Here is a 19143-nt window from a genome sequence, read left to right on the forward strand (position 1 = left end):
ACTAAAAATGAAAAATGTTATTTGAGGACAGAATTATACAAATATATTACTAATCGGAATAAGAAAATAAGAAATAGTCCCATCTGTGTTGTTTGAAATTCCGTCTGTCTTACTGACTCACTAGTAGCAGCACATATTAAAAATTAAATATTATAAAAAGCAACTTTTGTTAGTACTGATCAAGAGATTGACAGCTCAAAGGTTCTGTTTAACTGAATGAACTGTAGTGCTCAGCTCAGATTTGTTTGCAGATTATCAGACTGCTTGATTTGTATTACTTTGAACTTTTAAGTTACCATGTTGTTGTGGTCTGTCTGATTTTGGCACTTTGATAAATATCTCCATTGTGTATTTGCATGCATGAGTCACCTTCACTTTTGCCTGTGCAGCAGTTTTCTCTAGCATAGCTGCTGTTGATCACACTGCGGAGACGCTGCTGCCCCCTCAACCCCCTCTGTCAGCTTCTCTCTGTAGAACCTATTTAAAACACCTGCCCTGCCTACCTGCTCCAAATTTACATCTTCTGCGCTTTGCCGAGCACTAACATTTTGCCAACATAGTGGAAAGTAGCTCCGCTGATTGTAATAAACTAAACATTAATCAGTATTTTCATGCAATAATTGTACTTTCTTTAAATTTGTTTTACTAATAATCATTTTAAAATTGTGTATTTCTTTTAAAGGAATGAGACACCTTCATTTGCTTTTAACTGAAGAAAGAAAGTCGTAGGTTTTGAACGTCATGAGGGTGAGTAAATGAATACATCTATTTGAATATTAAGTAATACTTTCAATTAATGAAATAATTTGTAGTGAAAGATTTAAAAAAAGAGGCAGGAACAAAATGCTGTTTCGTTATTTTTATTGAAAAAAAACAGTCAGTGATGCAGCTCATAGTTATGGTGCAGTGCAAGCATATGTATTTAAAGTAGGCCAGAGTCAGATCTTCAGCGAGACACTAAAACAGAGGCATGCATGAGGGAAAAACGAGCATAAAACTGGTCCCCAAACCATTCCAACCAACCTCGCTGGACTGCTGTTCGCTTGATCTTGATGTATAAATGAATAGGCGAATGCATTGAAGAAATCATCAAGGCAGTACAATCAACAATATGGAATCGTGGTTATATAATATATGTGATCAAATTCACTTTCAGTATAATATCAGGCTTCTGACATTCAAAATTATATGTAATGAGTCAGTATCATGCCTATTATTACATCAGTACATATGTAACATGTAAACTAGGATGCCATTGTCTAATTCTAATTTAAAATAATCAGGGATTTAGAGCAGTGTTTCTTGGCAATTCAACCTATGAATAGCACTAGCCATAAAATCATTGCACTGCAGTCTGAATTTCACAAGCCGGCTTAATGTTAACTGCTGTGCAGCAAATCAAATTATGAGCTTAATGGTTTTGTTATAGCTTATCCATTAGGAGATTTTTTTTACATTTTGTGAACGTAGTTTTAAAAATATATAGTACAATTCACAGTATATATGTGAATGTGAACAAAGTAATTGAGTGTCACTGAATACATGATTATCATTGAACTGATTATCATTGAATACATAGCAATGATAGTTGACAGTTGTGATTACACAATTTTGGTTTTGTAATACAATAAAGCACTGAATTAAACATTGAAATTAACAATAATAAATAAATAATGGATAATACATTCCCTTACAAGGAATTCGAGTTGCTGATGGAGCAAAATTATAGAGGTAACACAGCAGAATCATTCGGGTATATTGTTTATATAACAAAAAGCAATACTTGATCCATTAAATACTTATTGGAATACAATATGATGTGAATGTGTCAGAATAAATGCGTAACTAACTAACTAAATAAATAAAAAGGAGTTTAAGTCAGTCAGAAGGGCACTGAGTGATTTATAGTGTGCCTAAACAGAAGCCAATAAGGGTATCGGCTTTGCCCAGCAGAGGGTGAGGCTTCCCGGGCTCACAATCACTGTGGCTCCAGGCTTTGGGCCTATGCTGCATGAATGCAGTGTTACAGCATGCGAACCAAATAATCGTATGTGGTGAAGTAAAATAAGTGCTAAAATACTTTAAACTAATCTGTAGACAAATACTGTATACCTTGTATGAGGTTTTATGCCAGAACAAATAAGAGTTGTTTGTAAATGAGCCTGCATCTTTATGCTATTGTCTTGCTTCACTTTAAATATACAGAATGTTTAAATAAGACATATGCTGCTACTTTTCAACATCATTCAAGATTACAATATACATACATATAATATATATTTAGATATATTTACTTTTTATTAAATAGAACTATTTAAAACATACTCCTCACATTTCCTGAACATAACACAAAATTATACTGTTATGATTTTGAGGCTAGTCTTTGAAATTGTTTGATTTAAGCAGATGGTATGTAGGAGACCTGCCCCTTCCCTACATAATCCACTAGATAGTCTGCAGTCTATTACTACGAGTCCACCGAAAGTGAGTTCACAATCACTATGTGTTTCACTATCAAAATGGATTTCCAACACAGTCATTATGAAAACAGCAGATTTTCTGTTTCTGGACTTAATAGATATAGTTTTGTTTTTGTTCTTTTTTTCCCATTTATTTTTAATCTTTCCATCAAAAGCACATTTGCTTAATCCAGTGTCTTTCATTTGCTTGTTACTCAGTTTGAAACCTTTAAATAGCCTCTTTCAGAGCAGATTATATGATGTGTGAAATTTGATTATGAGGCTAATATGAAGTGTTATGAATTCAGTACTGACTAAAAATGAAATTCACATCTTATACGTTCAAGAAGATACTCATGTAAAATTAATTCACACATTCCAAATAACACCACAACAAACATGTCAAACACAATCAATAATATTAACAATCAAATTTCTGTATAGGTTGTTTTTTGGCGTTTATCTATAAATAGATAATGTTTAGCTTGCCACATAATCATTGCACCTGAAATGATGATGTTTATGTGTGAACGCAATGTTTTGGAAATGGCATTTTCCATAAATAGGGTATACCCATAGCTTTTTTAAAATTATTATTACATTTTTTAATAGCAGGGTTACAAATTGGAGCAAATTTAGTATAAACTAAGCTGTCACTCAGTAGAATATTAGAATCTTTTGTATATTCATTATTGAAAAAACATCTCGGTTACGTATGGTATGGCGAGTGGTGGGTACTTTGGGCACGCATCCAAGCCGAGGTCTCAGGACAATGTGAGAGTCTGCCGGCCCAAATTACAGGCACGAACCGTTGACGAGAGGGCTTGAAGGTCTCCCACTCTTTTCACATAAGTGAGCGCAGTCAGGAAGGCCGTTTTCATAGAGAGGACACTGAGATTGACTGACTGAAGGGGCTCAAATGGATCTTGCTGTAAGGCCTGAAGAACCACAGTGAGATCCCAAGAGGGGATGAGGTGCAGCCTGGGAGGATTCAACCTCCGGGCGCCTCTAAGAAATCTAATGACCAAATCGTGCTTCCCCACCGATCTGCCTTCTACCAGAGCTGAATATATAGCCGACCTATAGCCGAATCAGCCAGTCATCGAGATTGAAAATGCGAATGCCCACTTCCCTGAGAGGGGCAAGGACAGCTTCCGTAACCTTCGTAAAGACGCGGGGCGACAGGGACAGGCTGAAGGGGAGAACCTTGTACTGATAAGCCTGACCTTCGAAGGCAAACCGCAGGAACGGCCTGTGTCTTGGAAGGATCGAGACATGAAAGTACGCGTCCTTCAGGTCTATTGCCACAAACCAATCTTGAACCCTGATGCACATGAGAATGTGTTTGAGGGTTAACATTTTGAACGGGAGGTTGTGAAGGGCCCGATTCTAGGATCTAGGATTGGTCTGAGCCCACCACCCTTCTTGGTTACAATGATTAAGGGCTGTAAACCCCTTCGAGGACCACTGGTTGTTCTGCTCACCGAATTCATTAGATGAGAACTGACCAGAGGATCTCTCTTGCCAGGGAGATCGTCTAAACTAATTCGATGTTTCAGAACATGAGGGAAAACAAAGGGTGTGCCGACACATGTTCCGGTTAAGGAAAACAGTGTCCGGCCGTCGCACAGAGGGTCGGAAACGCTGTGAATAAGGCCCAGAGAAGAGGGAAATTGCTCTTTTATTGACCATGTGGTGGCCGTCTGCTGGGTGGCAGGGATGGAGCCGAATCCAGCGCTTGTCCCCTCGTCGAGTGTGGATCCAGGCAGGTCAGCTGGTCCCTCTCCTCTGGGCTGCCCGTCTCAGGAACATTTTAAAGGGGGCAGGGGGGGTGGGACAGGACCGCCATATACCCTCTCGCCAGACTGCCTTCGAGGGTGGTGAGGGAGGAGTTGTTGATATATCGTGTTCTGGCCAAGAATGGGGCCTTCCAAGATTTTGTCATGCACTAACGTTGGAGTGAACGATAGATAGGGAACAAATTATTTACTTCCAAATTATCTTATTTTGGGGGGGGCTCAGAAATTTTTATTTACTTGTTTGCTTATTTACTTGGTAATGGGGAAATAAGTTTTAATAAGGTTAATTGAGAATAAATTACTTTTTTTTTTTTATAACTAAGAATAATAAAACAATCATCTTTTAAAACCAAAATCACCATTAAAAAAAGCTATTTTTCACGCTAAGTTAGTTTTATGTTAGATAACAAATATACATTATCTAAGTCAATAAATCAACATTAGATTTGTTCCTCTAAGGCTTTTAAAAAATGTAACGGAACAGCAAAATATACCCTATTTGTAGAATGTGCCATATGCTTGTGCAAATCAATGATTTTTATTTTGTGCAAATTGTGTGTATCATGCGTAAGAAAATTGTCATGCAATGATTGTACATGTTTTGGAGGTGTTTTATGTGCTGTAAGCTAGCAAATTATAGATTTTGAACACTGATGTATAGTAATAATCCTGCCTAATATTCTGCTGTTCTACTTCCTGCATTGTAAAAACAGCATAAACTTTTAGACTCAATAGAAGCATACCGGCACAATGAGAAGGCACACACACAAGCACACACGTTATGTCTCTACATCCACTTGAGAGGACATTGAGGGCAGTGATTTCTCAAGAAACTGTCAAAACGTATAAACACCTTAAGGGTAAAAACACTTTGGTAGTTGTGACTTTGTATAATTTAAAATTCATCTCTTTAGAAAATTCTCAGCAGAAATACTGGATGGCTAATATCAATAGTGCTAATAGTGGCAGTAGTTGAAGAAAGAAGACATTAGTTGAATTGAAAAAAGTGTGGTCCAAACGTAGCGTTCTGCAGGAAGTTGTTATTACCTTAACCTGTCATTTTAAGTGGAAGAGGCAGTTTGAAACCCGGTAACTGGACACCATGGCACTGTGGTGGAGATCTTCCTAACATGACATGTTTGACTGCTACACGAGAAAACCCAGGGATGTTGAATGAGACAGTTATAGGATGAAGAGTCAAACAAGATTTACACATCTTCAGGCAGGAGGCTTAAATTTCTGAAAGGTAAAAAGAAAGACAATAAAAAATGTGAAAGGATGTTCAGCATATTGAGTTTACATTTAATATTAAGATAAGGAAATACCATTTCAGTTTTTCTACTTCAAAATGTCACATTTAATTCAATATGTTATGTTACTTACCTTTTTTGTAACTGAAATTTACTAGCAACTAAAATACAGTAACACATTTTTATATATGTATATAAAGGTTATTTATAGGTTTTTGTACATAAAAAAAAAAAAAATAATAATAATAATAAAGATAATTATTGGTCATACATGTTCAAACACTTGTTGAAAGTACAGTTCATTGTGCAGCTATGAAAATAAATAAATAAATAAATAAATAAATAAATACAACATACCACCACAACAAAGACATCACAGAACCCAATTAGATAATGTAAGACTACAAACAGACTGATAGCAACCAGGAAATTTGGGTCCAGAACTCAAAAAACAAAGAACAGGCTAATGAAAAGAAGATGGAGAACTTGAAACCGGTACTGTCAACCACAGTCACATGACCCACCAAAACACACTTGCTAGCAATCAGTTTTACCAGAATGTGTAGGATGGAGCTCCACCATCCGTTAGGCCTCCATGGCTAAGATGGCAGGTTAGGGCTGTCTGTTTCAGGATTCAAAGTAAGCAGTTTGTTTATAGAGAAGAAACTCTTTATTACGAGAAAAGCAAACAAGAAGAAAGAAATTCTTACTTTGTTGCTTCTTCTGTGCCTCCTTCTCCATCTGCTTTGCCCTCTTCCTCCATCTTCTGCTCATCTGAGATCAGCTCCTGGTTCTTATGTCTGCGAATACACTTCACCACCACCATGGACAGAATGAGCAAAGCTAGAATTCCCCCAACAGATGCCCCGATGGCGACAGCAATGGTCGAATCCCTTGGTGGTGGCACTAGGCAGAGGATGACAAAAAAAAAAAAAATTAGCAACATTATGAACAAAATACACCAGATTAGGGGTGGGCGATAATTCAATAACGATAATTATCGTGATATAATTTTCCTCGATAAAACGATATGAAGAGTTCGATAAATGTTCAATATAATTTTTATGTGCCAAAAGGGGAACGAAACAGCGTGACTCATTTGAATCACGCCGCATGGACTGCTTATCCGCTTTGACCGAAGTTCAAACTCCCGCGCTGTGCGAGCTCACAAGAGAAGATGCATTTATTATCTCGATGTGGCGCGGACGCGCCTGGAAAAACCGAGTCCCGACCAATGCTTAATTAAAAATTGTTGCTACAATTTTTACATGTTACTGATTGATAATGAACAAAAATTTACCTCTGCATCCTCAAGCTACTATCAAATGTGCATTTCTAAGAGACAAAAAGTGTCTTTTTATTTTTCTTCTTCTTATTATTATTATCATACAACCCAAACCTGTTTCTTGATTTGAAACAATATAACTTATTAGAACATGCAGAAATATTTATTTTGTTAAGGAAAATTAATGGTCTGGTTTCTACAACTTTCACTTTGGAGCAAAAATCTGACTTTAAACTTGAAACAAATAAAGATTTGACATTTATCGTGATAATTATCGATATCGACTGATATGAAAAAAAAAAATCATGATTTTTTTTTTTGCCCATATCGCCCAGCCCTGCACCAGAGTAGCATGTTGCTTTTGCGAAAAAGTGTATTCTGAAAAAACAAAAACAACAAAAAAAAGCGTTAAGATGCTTTCTGACCCAAGATTGAGTCATTACGGCATCTATCACTAGTGGGTAACTGGCCAAACTTAAGGTGCATTTACATGACAACAGCTGCACTAAAAATGGAAAGGTTTTTCCTTTGCGTTTTTGAAAAGGTTTATGTACAGACAACAACATTGTCAAAATAATTCATTTTCACACATATACACACTAAAAACAACACAAACCCTGTACTAAGCATGCTGGGCCAGTAGCTGGCAATGTAACTTTGTAAAAAAAAAAAAAAACTTGCCCATTAAGCAGACATGTAATACACATGCACATCATGTCACAGTTTATACAAAATCAATTTTTTTTTTTTTTTTTGTAGTTTACACAGAGTCAATAACAGTATCATTATCTTAAACTTGCACTTTGAAACCCATTTTCAAAATTCTGCATTTTCAGGCCCCTAAAATGCTGCTGTCAAAACCAACATGTTCTCACTCCCAACTTGTCACATACTGACGTGTGGTCAGGACCCTTTGGCGACTCTTTTAGACGCTCAAGGTACCCCTTTAGCATCATGTTTCGACGCACAGATGTATTCTTTTATGTATTCTTTTTCTCTGTGTCACTTTTACATGTGCGTGGTCCTCCATTGATATCAATTATTTGTCTTTAATAATTTGCATGCATTCGTAAAAAAAAAAAAAAAAAAAACAAAACATAATAATACCAATAGCATTTCACAGACAAGGCTGATGTAAGGCTTCTTCTGGCGGCAATTTTTGAAATTGCGCACAGACTGCAGCACACAGGATGAGCTTTACGGCAGACGGAGACAATTGTTTCTATTGTGTTTTATTGGCAAATGATAGGTTTAAGGGCAGGGGTTGGGTGCTCATAAATGTGTAAATAGTGTAATGTAAATAAAACGGTTGTGACTGTTTACATTTAAAAATCCCACCCTAACATATATGCAATAATGGCAATATTTTTGCCCAGTATATAATTTATTCATGACGATAAATTCTCAATGCCTTTTGTGTTGGAATATTGATGCCAAGGGTTTCGTATTTAAAGCAATGGAAGAACCTGGACGTCGAAAAATGAAAAGTTTGTTTTGTGAAGTTTATTTGTTGCCTATGTTGGGCTTCAAAATTCATAAAAGTTGTGTTCATTTGTGAAGATTATCATGAAAAGCAAAAAAAAAAAAAAAAAATTATCAGTGCAGCGCTCTGTTCTAATTCTGGACAACACCTGCAATGAGAAAACCCCATTCTTCATGGCCTCTCTTAAAATAACCCTGGTTAAAGATCAAAAAGTTTAGTTGTACAGCATCTTTTCCCATGCTGAAGCCTTACATACAGTCAAGATGACAAACTGGATGGTGCCGTGACCCTAAATGCAGTCTTGAGGGTTGCGCACATAGCAGTTGTAGATGCCAAATGGTCCTGATCAAGCGGCAATATGTGACAAGTTGGGAGTGAGAATGTGTTACCAAAATGCATTTTAAAAAATTCCATTTATGGAATTTCCATTTAATAGTTGAAAACAGGGTTGTGTAAACTATCTCTTAGTACTGGTTGCATTCTCAATGTTGCCACTAGGGGTGCTCGAGCAGATATTAGTGTTAAAGGGATAGCTCACCCAAAAACGAAAATTCTGTCAGTATTCACCCTCATGTCATTCCAGACCTGTAGGACCTTGCTTCATCTTCGGAACACAAATTAAGATATGTTTAATGAAGTCTGAGAACTTTTTGTGCGCAAAGGCCACACGTGCACATTCTATGTCAGATAATAGCTGAGGACAGTGACATGGAAGAGAGGAATTGTTGAATAAAGATGTTATTTTTGTTTTCTTTGCACACAAAAAGTATTCTAATAGCTTCATAAGAACCACTGATGTCACATGGACTATTTTAATGATGTCATTACTACCTTTCTGGGCCTTGAACATGGTAGTTGCGCTGCTATCTGTGCGAGGGTCAGAAAGCTCTCCGATTTCATCAAAAATATCTTAATTTGTATTTCAAAAATGAACAAGGGTTTTACGGGATTGGAACGACATGAGGGTGAGTAATTTATGACAGAGCTGAACTATCCTTTTAACACTAATTTGTGCTCTAGCACCCCTAGTGGTAACATTGACAATCCAAACGGTACTAAAAGATAATTTAATGAAATGGTTAAATGCCAGAAATAAGGTCTTGTGTTGAACACAAGTGAACACAGCACTTGTGTTTTAATATATTTTAATTGTTTTGAAAATGGTGGTTGCTAACAACTGTCTAAATGTGGGTCTACAGAGGTTTTTGAGGACATTAAACATCATCACACCAAACAAGAAAACTCATCCACTTACTACTCCACTTTAAAAGCCTCATTGTGTTTATAATAGAACTCAAACTTTCAGAGAAAATGTTTAATAGTCATGACATTGAAGTTGTGTTCATTTCATGAAGTTCGTTTGTTGTTGGGCTTCAAAATGAAAAGTTGTGTTTATTTGTGGAGATTATCATGATGAAACAAACATGTAAGAATCATAAATGTTTGTTGTTCACAGAGCCAATGAAAATTTGGGTTTTTGTTGAAGGTGATGCTAACTTCAGATTGGCCTAAAAAAACATGTTATGAATGCAGCAGTGCTCTATTCTAATTCTGGACAACACCTGCAATAAGGAAACCCCATTCATCATGGCCTCTCTTAAAAAAAACAAAAAAAAAAAACATGCTGAAGCCTTACATTCAGTCAGGACGATAAACTGGATGGTGCCGAGACCCTGAATGCGGTCTGGAGGGTTGCGCACATAGCATTTGTAGATGCCTTCGTCCGTCAACTGCACATCCAAGATAGTGATGGTCAGATCGTTTTTATCCAGGTTTCCAGAAAATATGACTCGGTCTCCAAATCGGCTGGACTTCAAGGGTGTTATCTTGTTCTTATAGGTCATGAACTTGGAAAAGAAGACATTTTGTAAGAAGGTAGACTGAGAAAGATAAACAAACAGGGAATTGTGTAACTTTTTAGCATGGTTTTAGCATGTTTAGTCTTTGTTTTCTCTCACCATCTCCTCTGTGCTGTTGCTTGTCTCCTGGTAGGTCCAGTTCATGGCAAACTTGCTGGGGTCCAGCTTGTAGCATGAGGTGAATGCACAGGGGATTCTAACATCTGTTCCGTTGAGAGCGTTGATCTGTGGTGGCACCAGCACGTCCATGGAATTCACTGGACAGGCTACAAGAGATGCAAATATACATGTCTAATTTCTGCCATCTGATTGGTGAGATTTCTGTACAGCAGATGTTCTGTAGCCATTGTGCATTAAGATGTTTTTTTTTCTCTTTTTCTTTCAAGTAAGTTCAAACATATAGAAGCCGTTACTGCCACTGAACAACAAATAAAATAAAAAAGGTAATTGGAACTTTTTTATCTCACAATTCTGACTTTTATCTCCCAAATTTGAGTTTACATCCCCAAATTGTTTATTTTTTTATGAAGTCACAACTGAGTTCTAAAGTCAGAATTCTGACGTTTCATGATATAATCCCACAATTGCAAATTATGAAGTTAGAATAGCAGGATATAAACGTGGAATTACCGCCACTGAACAACAAATAAAATAAAAAAGGTAATTGGAATTGCAACGCTTACCAAAGCAGTCTCTTTTTAAATGAGAAAAACAGTAATATTGTATAATACTGTTACAATTTCAAATATTTGTTATCTTTTTGAATATATTTTAAAATGCAACTTACTCCTATGATGGCAAAGCTGAATTTTCAGCAGCCAATATGCCAGTCTTCAGTGTCACATGATCCTTAGAAATCATTTTAATTTGATAACATAGTGCTGAGTAATTATTATTATCACTGCTGAAAATAGTTAGTTAGTTAAAATGTTTTCTGAAACCTGTTTTCAATCTTATTTGAGGAACAGAAAGTTCAAAAAAGTCATAAAAATCTTTACTGTCATTTTTGATCAATTTAATGCATCCTTGATACATAATTAAAAAAGAACCACAATAAAAAATAATTGCAAAGACATTCTGAAATGTACATTTTCACAATAAACATTTGGTCTCAAGGTCTCAAGACCCACCTTGAATCCCAATAAATGTAAAATATTTTAATATTTATAAGGCTATTATTCTGCTCTGAACAATGTGTTTACAAGCCCTTAAAGTAAATCATATTTTTCCAGTGTTGCCAAGTTGGGTGTAAATAAATCACTTCTTAATCTGTGTCTGTATAGCTATACACTATATGTTGCATTGGTATAATAATAATTGCCAAAAAAGAGAGATCATGTTGTCTAAAGGTTTATTTTCTCCACCTCTGCACCATTTCATCCCTCTGCAGTCAGGAGTTTTGTGTTTCTGGACAAGTTCCCACTGCTGCAGCAGTTATGCTTTATCGGCCCGGCTCTCTGCAGTAGTAGCAGCAACTTCGTCACACCCTCCCATCCCATCCTATCCCATCCCCACCCCCCTCAAAGTGCTGCAGTTTAGTCCGTCCCCCTCCCTTTAGAAAAATCAGGTGTCCTCACGGATAGAGAGCAAGAACTACAGCAGCTGTGTTCAGAGAAAACATACACACACAAACCTCGCATACGTGAATAGCTTCAGTAACTATTATGATTTATAGCACGTTAAATCCAGAGTGCCAACAAGGCAACATTTGTACTATACAGATATGCAACAATACATTATATACATAGCGTTTTTTATGCTAAAAATGATGCAGTACTGCATCATGTCACTGTATCCTACAGTGTGGGCTGAAATACACACACACATGTTCAGCATAAATATACACGCACACATGCAGAGTCAGCACTTGGCCGGGCGTGTTACTCAATACCAGCACTACGTCAATGTCGTCTCCACCCACCCTTTTACCTTCATGTATATTTAGTCTGTTTCTCACTGCGGTCTGTACCACAGCAGAGACATTTTAAAACTCTGTCACACACCCCATGCACATTTAACCACTGAATTCATGCTTTTTTTTTAGATGAATCAATAATAATAGTCAAATTATTGTGGTTTGAAAGCTGCAGTGATTTTTTTTTAGTATCTGTAAACTCTTGTTTGTGAACGTTTGGGTTTATATAGGCATAAAAATAAGGGGTCTGACTAGCATTGATGTTTCTAGCCCACTCTTGGGGTACCGGTTTGATGGTTATGTACCAATATTCACCGGTTCAGAGTGCTGTAGGCATAAAATACTGCAGTGGAGCTCTCTCTCACCCTCTCTCACACAACAGTCCCTGACAAACCCCATCCCTACACCCTCCCTGCGCTGTCTGTGTCCTCTTTTTTTTTCTGCTCTCAAGGTTATGGTAAAAGGAGAAATGTGGACAAGGTACATTGTGGTGCTGCATATGCATGCAAAAACGAATAATAATAATATGATACACACACACACACGTGCACACACACACCTACATACATTCAATACATACAGTGCTGGGTAGATTACTTATAAATTGTAATCCGATTTCTGATTCAAAATTACATCACGAAAATGGTGAAAATGTTCAGTAATCTATTTTCTTACACATTTTAGGTAATGTAATCTGATTACTTTTTCGATTACATTTAGATTACTTTTGACCTGACTACTTTTGTGATTACTTTTAAAGTCTGTATTTATTTATCAGAATTGTGAGATATAAATTCACAATTGCGAGGTATAAAGTGTAAAGTGTGGCGTCATTTCGGCTTTTGAGGTCCAGGACGCGGTGAGCAGCGGAACCGCCGTGCGGCCGCCAAACCGTCTGTGCAGCAGAAGCGCCCCATGCAGCCGAGGCAGCGCCTGTGCTGCGGTTCCGCAGCTTGCCGCGTCCCGCGAAAGGGCCTTTTCAATTCTGAGGGGAAAAAAGACTGATATGTTCTCAGAATTACAAATTTAAACACAGTATCTCAATTCTGATCCAATAACTTGCAATTGCATGTTATAAAGTCAGAATTGTGAGATATAAACTCGCATAATTCTAAGGTAAAAAGTCAGAATTACAATTCAGAATTAAAGTCAGAATTGTGAGATAAAAAGTCTCAATTGCCTGTTTTTTTTTTTTATTTAGTAACGGAAATGGGCTTAAAAAAATGTAATTCCCAACAGATAAATACATTTTTACTTTAAAAATGGCTTGCATAGTAGTCTTATACAGCCTCTGTTCCTAAATAAATAATAATGTCATTTAAAACACACCTTTATACGTTTATTTAATTACAAAATTACTAGTTTTAACTTTAAATAATGATTTGAACTGCCTTGTTCAAATCAGTAGGTGATTGATAAGGTTTTGTAATATTTTTGAACAATGTCTGATTTGAAAAAAACAGTAATATTGTATAATATTGTTACAATTTTAAATATTTGTTCTCTTTTAGAATATATTTTAAAATGTAACTTGTTCTGTGATGGCATAGCTCAATTTTTTAGCAGCCAATACTCCATACTCCAGATTTCTGATTCAAAATTACATCATGAAAATAGTAAAAATTGTCCGTAATCTATTAGATTACACATTTTAGATAATGCAATCTGATTACTTTTTGATTACTTTTAGATTACTTTTGACCTGACTACTTTTTTGATTACTTTTAAAGTCTGCATTTCTCAGATTTGCAATTGTGAGCCAAAAAGTCAAATTCTAAGGGGAAAAAAAAGACTGATATGTTCTCAGAATTACAAATTTATATACAGTATCTTAATTCTGACCCAACAACTGGCAGTTCTTGAAATTGTGACTTTGTTTCTCAGAATTGTGAGTTTATATCTCACAATTCTGATATTTGTTTTCCTTAGAATTTTGAGTTCAAATCTGGCAATTCTGTTCAATTTTGTTTGTTTTGTTTTGTTTTTTTGTTTTCCTCACAATTACATTTGTTTTATGCAATACTGACTTTATAACATTTAGATTACTTTTGACCTAACTTATCACATAGATTTTATTTCAATTGCAGTTTATTTGTATGGCATGTTTCACAATGCATACTGTTTCAAAGCAGCTTTACAGAAAATATTTGTTTTTAATGCTACAATGGAGAACGTCACCTGACCAAGCCAGAAAACAGCTCTCATTGTATCCTCTTATCAGAGAAAGTGTTAACAGCAGCATAAACTGATGGCGATATCTGATGTCAGCTAACCTAGCTAGTTGTTTTTATCGTTGCTGTTCTATTCAGTTTTAATAGCTCAACATTATTGAGAAGAAAAATAATGTGATGGATATCAGTTATGATCATCTGTGTTATCTACTGTGGGCACTTTGAGCAAAACAATTTTATGTTTAACAAAGCTTCATATTTTAAAATTAATATTTAACGAAATATAAAAGACCTAAACTGTAAGCAACACAACCTGTTTTATAGTATTTTTTTATGAGTCAGAGATGAGAGTCAAAGTAATATCCATATGGCAGCATTTTACAGTTATAATATGATACATTATGTGGTTAATGACTTATATTAAGTTAAGCAGACACAATGAACGTGTTAAGCAGCAATAACAATTTGTGCTCATAATGATTACAGTATTAGGATATTACTACAATATATGGATATTTGGGAGTTTTGTATGTCGACCCGAAGATTTGTGTAGAAAATACCATTCTGATATGAAAATCTAAATGAAAACAAAATATACTCCATTCTATTTATCAACAACATTAAAGGGACAGTTCACCTAAAAATGAAAATTCTGTCATTAATTACTCACCCTCATGTTGTTTTTAAACCCATAACACGGAACACAAATCTAAAAGCTTTCTGACCCTGAATAGACAACAATGCAACTGACACATTTAAGGCCCAGAAATGTAATAAGGACATTGTTAAAATAGTCCGTGTGACATCAGTGGTTCAACCTTAATTTTATGAAGCTATGAGAATACCTTTTGTCATGGTACTCTTTTTATTGCGTGTCTTGTAGCTTCATAACATTACCATTGATGTCACATGGAGTATTTTAACAATGTCCTTACTACCTTTCTGGGCCTTGAACATGGTATTTGCATTGCTGTCTATGCAGGGTCAGAAAGCTCTCATATTTTATAAAAAATAGCTTAATTTGTGTTCTGAAGATGGACAAAGGTCTTACGGGTTTGGAACGATAAGAGGGTGAGTAATTAATGACAGAATTTGAAATTTTGGGTGAACTATCCCTTTAAGTGTATTAAACATTACATGAACAAGCCATGAACAAGCATACAAACACTGTCTATGACAGCACTAAGTCTTCTAGATTTTAAATATAGTCTTCCAATCTGATTGAGCTGTGCTGAGCTGTGTTCTAAGTATAATGACATACAGTCTAACAGCACTAGGATGCTTCACTGTTCATTTCATTTCTCACTCATATTTGTATGATATTTGTTAATTACTCAAATCCTCTCTTTAATTTTAAAAGTGTAAAGTTGTTAGAATTGATGTAACCTCATCAAATCTGCTTGGATGGTTTTGGTACACCACATTTTGTGTGTTTCTGCCAAATTACTGAAATATTGCCGGCAAATTCAGGCATCTGTATTTCAGTGAGAAGCAGATATTCATTAACAGTTATCATTTTCTCATAGTCTGCCATATGTCACATTCAGCTTATACAGACAGCTGTGTGCTACTGCAGGTCGATTGTATCTGTCGACCCACTATTTAAAGAGACAGTTTACCCAAAAATGAATATTCTGTCATCTTTATCCACCCTCATGTCTCAAAATCTGTTTGACCTGCCCAGACAAAATCATCAGTGAATAACAGGAAAAAAAAAAAAAAAAATATATATATATATATATATATATATGTATATATATATATATATATATATATATATATATATATATATACATATATATATATATATATATATATATATATATATATATATATATATATATATATATATATATATATATATATTTTACCTGTACAAAAACAGCACACTGTGCTGCTAGATATTGCAAACTATTATTTCTTGCTATATTATTTTAATTTATTATCATAATCATAACACCACTGGTTTGTAGTTATTCATCTATACATCTATATATATATATATATATATATATATATATATATTTTTAATCTATATCAGCTAATAAATTTGTCTCGCACATTCACAGGAAATGCTGTCTTCTGCTTTGAAAGATAAGGTGGATGATTTTAGAATAACATGATGGTGAGTAAATGCTGATACTTTTAATTTAGGTGAACTGTCCCTTTAAAAAATAAACTAGCAATCTATGACAATAAAAACTAAACATATAAAGTTTAAAGTTTATAAAAAGTTTAGGGTTGATATGTTTTAAAACACATATGCCTCACCAAAATGCTAAATTATTACTAGATTATTAATAATAATAATAATAATAATACGAAGAAGAAGAAGAAGAAGAAGAAGAAGAAGAATAAAGTAAAAACTGTAGTGTAGTGTACCATTTTACTGAAGAAGAAGAAGAGGAGGAGGATGTTTCAAAAGTAAAATTGAGTTCAATAGCTTTTGAGGCTTGTGGAATAATTCAGTATTTTCCAGGAAGCTGACTGAAATGTATTATTAACTTCAATCTCCTGGCGAATAGAATGCTGCACAAATACTGCGACAATACATATATTTATCTGTACACCTGAATGTGGTATTGATATGCAAATCATTTTGCAAAGGGAAGTCACTAAGGCCAAGTTCCCTAGAGAATAAAAACTTGCATTAAAATTCATACGTACAGTATATTTGAACACTTAAGACACATTTATGAATTGTTTTACAGTAAATAAAATATCAAACCAAGTGACATTAATTTTAAATAAATAAATGCATTCATTTACATGAAATGGAACAATGTGAAAACATTGACTTTTTATGGAGATTTGTAGTCTATATTTAGAACGTGTCTAATATTTGAGGATCTTAGATTTTTACATATGGCCATATCATCTAAACTCATTAAATACTTTTAAGATGAGAAGTAAGAAAATTGTTGGAGGTAGGCAGTTTAGTGAAAGTGATTTTTTGTAATAATTGCAGGTCATGTTTCTCTACTCTCACTAAAACACTGTTTTTACCCCCTCTAGTGGCTTTTTAGAAAAACTGCATTGTGTTCACTTGAAGTTGAATCTAACTTCCCAGTTCAGCTGTATGCTTTTATCTTTGTGTTAAGCTTGCAATAAACAGTAGTTCGCTAAAACTTTAATGGATTAAAATTTGTGGACTATACCACATGGATTATGCACAAGAAAGTAGGCCATCTGCCTTCTTTTGAAATACATAATCCTAATGCAACCTTTAACAGAAACGGCCTTATGAGGCCACAGCTGTAGCAACAAAGCTATTTGCAAAATAACCAGAATATGTATATTGGTTATGACTCTTTATGAAGTTACTTTGTATGAATTAACTAGACTTGTTTGCTTGTTTGTTGGTTTAGACATTTCAGACTTTTACCTTTTGCTCCACCAACGAAAATACTTTGTTCTGCTTTTCTAAAGCAGAAGCTTTATTAACATCTTTACTGAACAGCCAATGGCCCTGGTGAAAAAAAACAGCATATGCTGGTAGGCATGTTTTGATGCTGGGATGCTGGTTAGGTATGTTTTGATGCTGGTTTATGCTGGTCCTTTGCTGGTTTGTGCTGGTCTTTTGTTGGTGGATGCTGGTCCTTGACCAGCAACATGACCAGCATAAACCAGCAAAGGACCAGCAAAAACCAGCATCAAAACATACCTAACCAGCATATGCTGTTTTTTTCACCAGGGGGGGTGGCAGCATGAAGTTCATAACTTACATTTTATTTACAGTATTGCCAATTACCTTTTCCTCCACCAAATACTTTGACACTTTTGTCTCTGAGCAGCAGATAACTGGTTTGTTTTTGAATGAGTCAGCGATTCGAAGGAATCGTTTGAGAGAAAGATTGTATGACTCGCTTATGAACACATACACGTGTTGCCACCTACTGGTGTAACGATGTAACTCGAAGAAAGCGTCATTGAAAAAATAAATAAATACATAAATAAACAAACGGAATTATACAAACACTTTATATGGACTCTATATCATCGGACCTAATTGTTCAGTGCTAAAAAATCATACCCGCAGCACTGCTCACTGTTTATCAAAGCTGAAACACCCAGAACTGCTGTTTCCTATTGTGTGGCAATGAATAGGAATAATAAGAAGAGAATATAGATATATGTCATTTTTTACGTTCAATACTCAAGCTGAATGCGCTTTCAATTGCATCACAATCAAAGCAGTGATAATGCCAATGGCGACGTGGAAAAACAACACAGCAGTATTGCTCAATGTATTTGGCAGATGATCTGTAACAATAACAATCAAACGCTATGATATAAAGACATACGCCTAATAAAAAAACATCTTTCTTATAACGCATACACCGGATTAGATTAACACATGTTTGGTTGGTACATTGAAATTAAAACGTCGAATGGTCATTTTACTAATGTGCTTTAATTTTTTTTTCCATAGCAGAAGCTTTTTTACTTACCCAGAAATATCATCAATGCAACACAGGATAATTTCAAAGCGGACGCCCACTGCGTTTTCCCAAAATGCGATAAAATAGGCATTTTGGTCGATGATAATAAACAGAGAGGAAAATAAGAACGGAAAAACGTTAGAGATCTATTTCTTCGTTTCAATTATACAAAATAACACGTAAATGTTTTTATTTTGTGCTATGATATGGCTGGCAGTGTCTGTAGCAGGAAAACTGGTTGATAGTATGGTTGTGGTTTGTCATGTGCCCTACTTGAGGGTTCAATTAAAACAAGATAAAGTACACGATAATAGCAGCACTTAAAATATTACATGACTCGTTTCACGAGATTAAAACGAATTCGGAATGCATCTCTATACTACATATATCTCCTCCATTTAGAAAAGTCATAAATCAGTCTAGGAAAATCCAATCGGCCGTGGACGCAAAACTAAATAACGAGTCCCTAGCTTCCAGTAG

General features: G+C 35.3%; 1 protein-coding gene across 2 annotated transcripts; it reads right to left on the bottom strand.

Moving 5' to 3' along the window:
• Window positions 1–844: 844 nt before the first annotated feature.
• scn2b (sodium channel, voltage-gated, type II, beta) lies at window positions 845–18894 on the bottom strand. 2 transcript variants are annotated; one of them, XR_007829252.1, is made up of 6 exons: window positions 18673–18894; window positions 10235–10401; window positions 9913–10123; window positions 6219–6414; window positions 6063–6130; window positions 845–5497 (listed from the first exon to the last, which is right to left on the bottom strand). XR_007829252.1 is itself a non-coding variant. In XM_051130085.1 (5 exons), exons 1-5 carry the CDS (start codon window positions 18752–18754, stop codon window positions 5467–5469), a joined length of 687 nt encoding a protein of 228 aa, XP_050986042.1. In that variant the 5' UTR covers window positions 18755–18894; the 3' UTR covers window positions 845–5466. The 2 variants fall into 2 exon arrangements, 1 of the variants encoding a protein (XP_050986042.1); XM_051130085.1 differs by lacking the exon at window positions 6063–6130.
• Between the last annotated feature and the right edge of the window lie 249 nt (window positions 18895–19143).

Source organism: Labeo rohita, chromosome 15 (genome assembly GCF_022985175.1).
Source record: "Labeo rohita strain BAU-BD-2019 chromosome 15, IGBB_LRoh.1.0, whole genome shotgun sequence".
In the NCBI taxonomy this organism is placed as follows: Eukaryota; Metazoa; Chordata; class Actinopteri; order Cypriniformes; family Cyprinidae; genus Labeo; species Labeo rohita.

Bases quoted from the DNA above. Each gene is read 5' to 3' on its own strand.
- scn2b (XM_051130085.1), bottom strand. From the start codon at position 18,754: ATGCCTATTTTATCGCATTTTGGGAAAACGCAGTGGGCGTCCGCTTTG. The intron at 6,415-9,912 runs GTAAGGCTTCAG...TCCTCTGCCTAG, and splicing joins GTTTATCGTCCTGACTGAAT to TGCCACCACCAAGGGATTCG. The intron at 5,498-6,218 runs GTAAGAATTTCT...TTTACCTTTCAG, and splicing joins GGCACAGAAGAAGCAACAAA to AAATTTAAGCCTCCTGCCTG.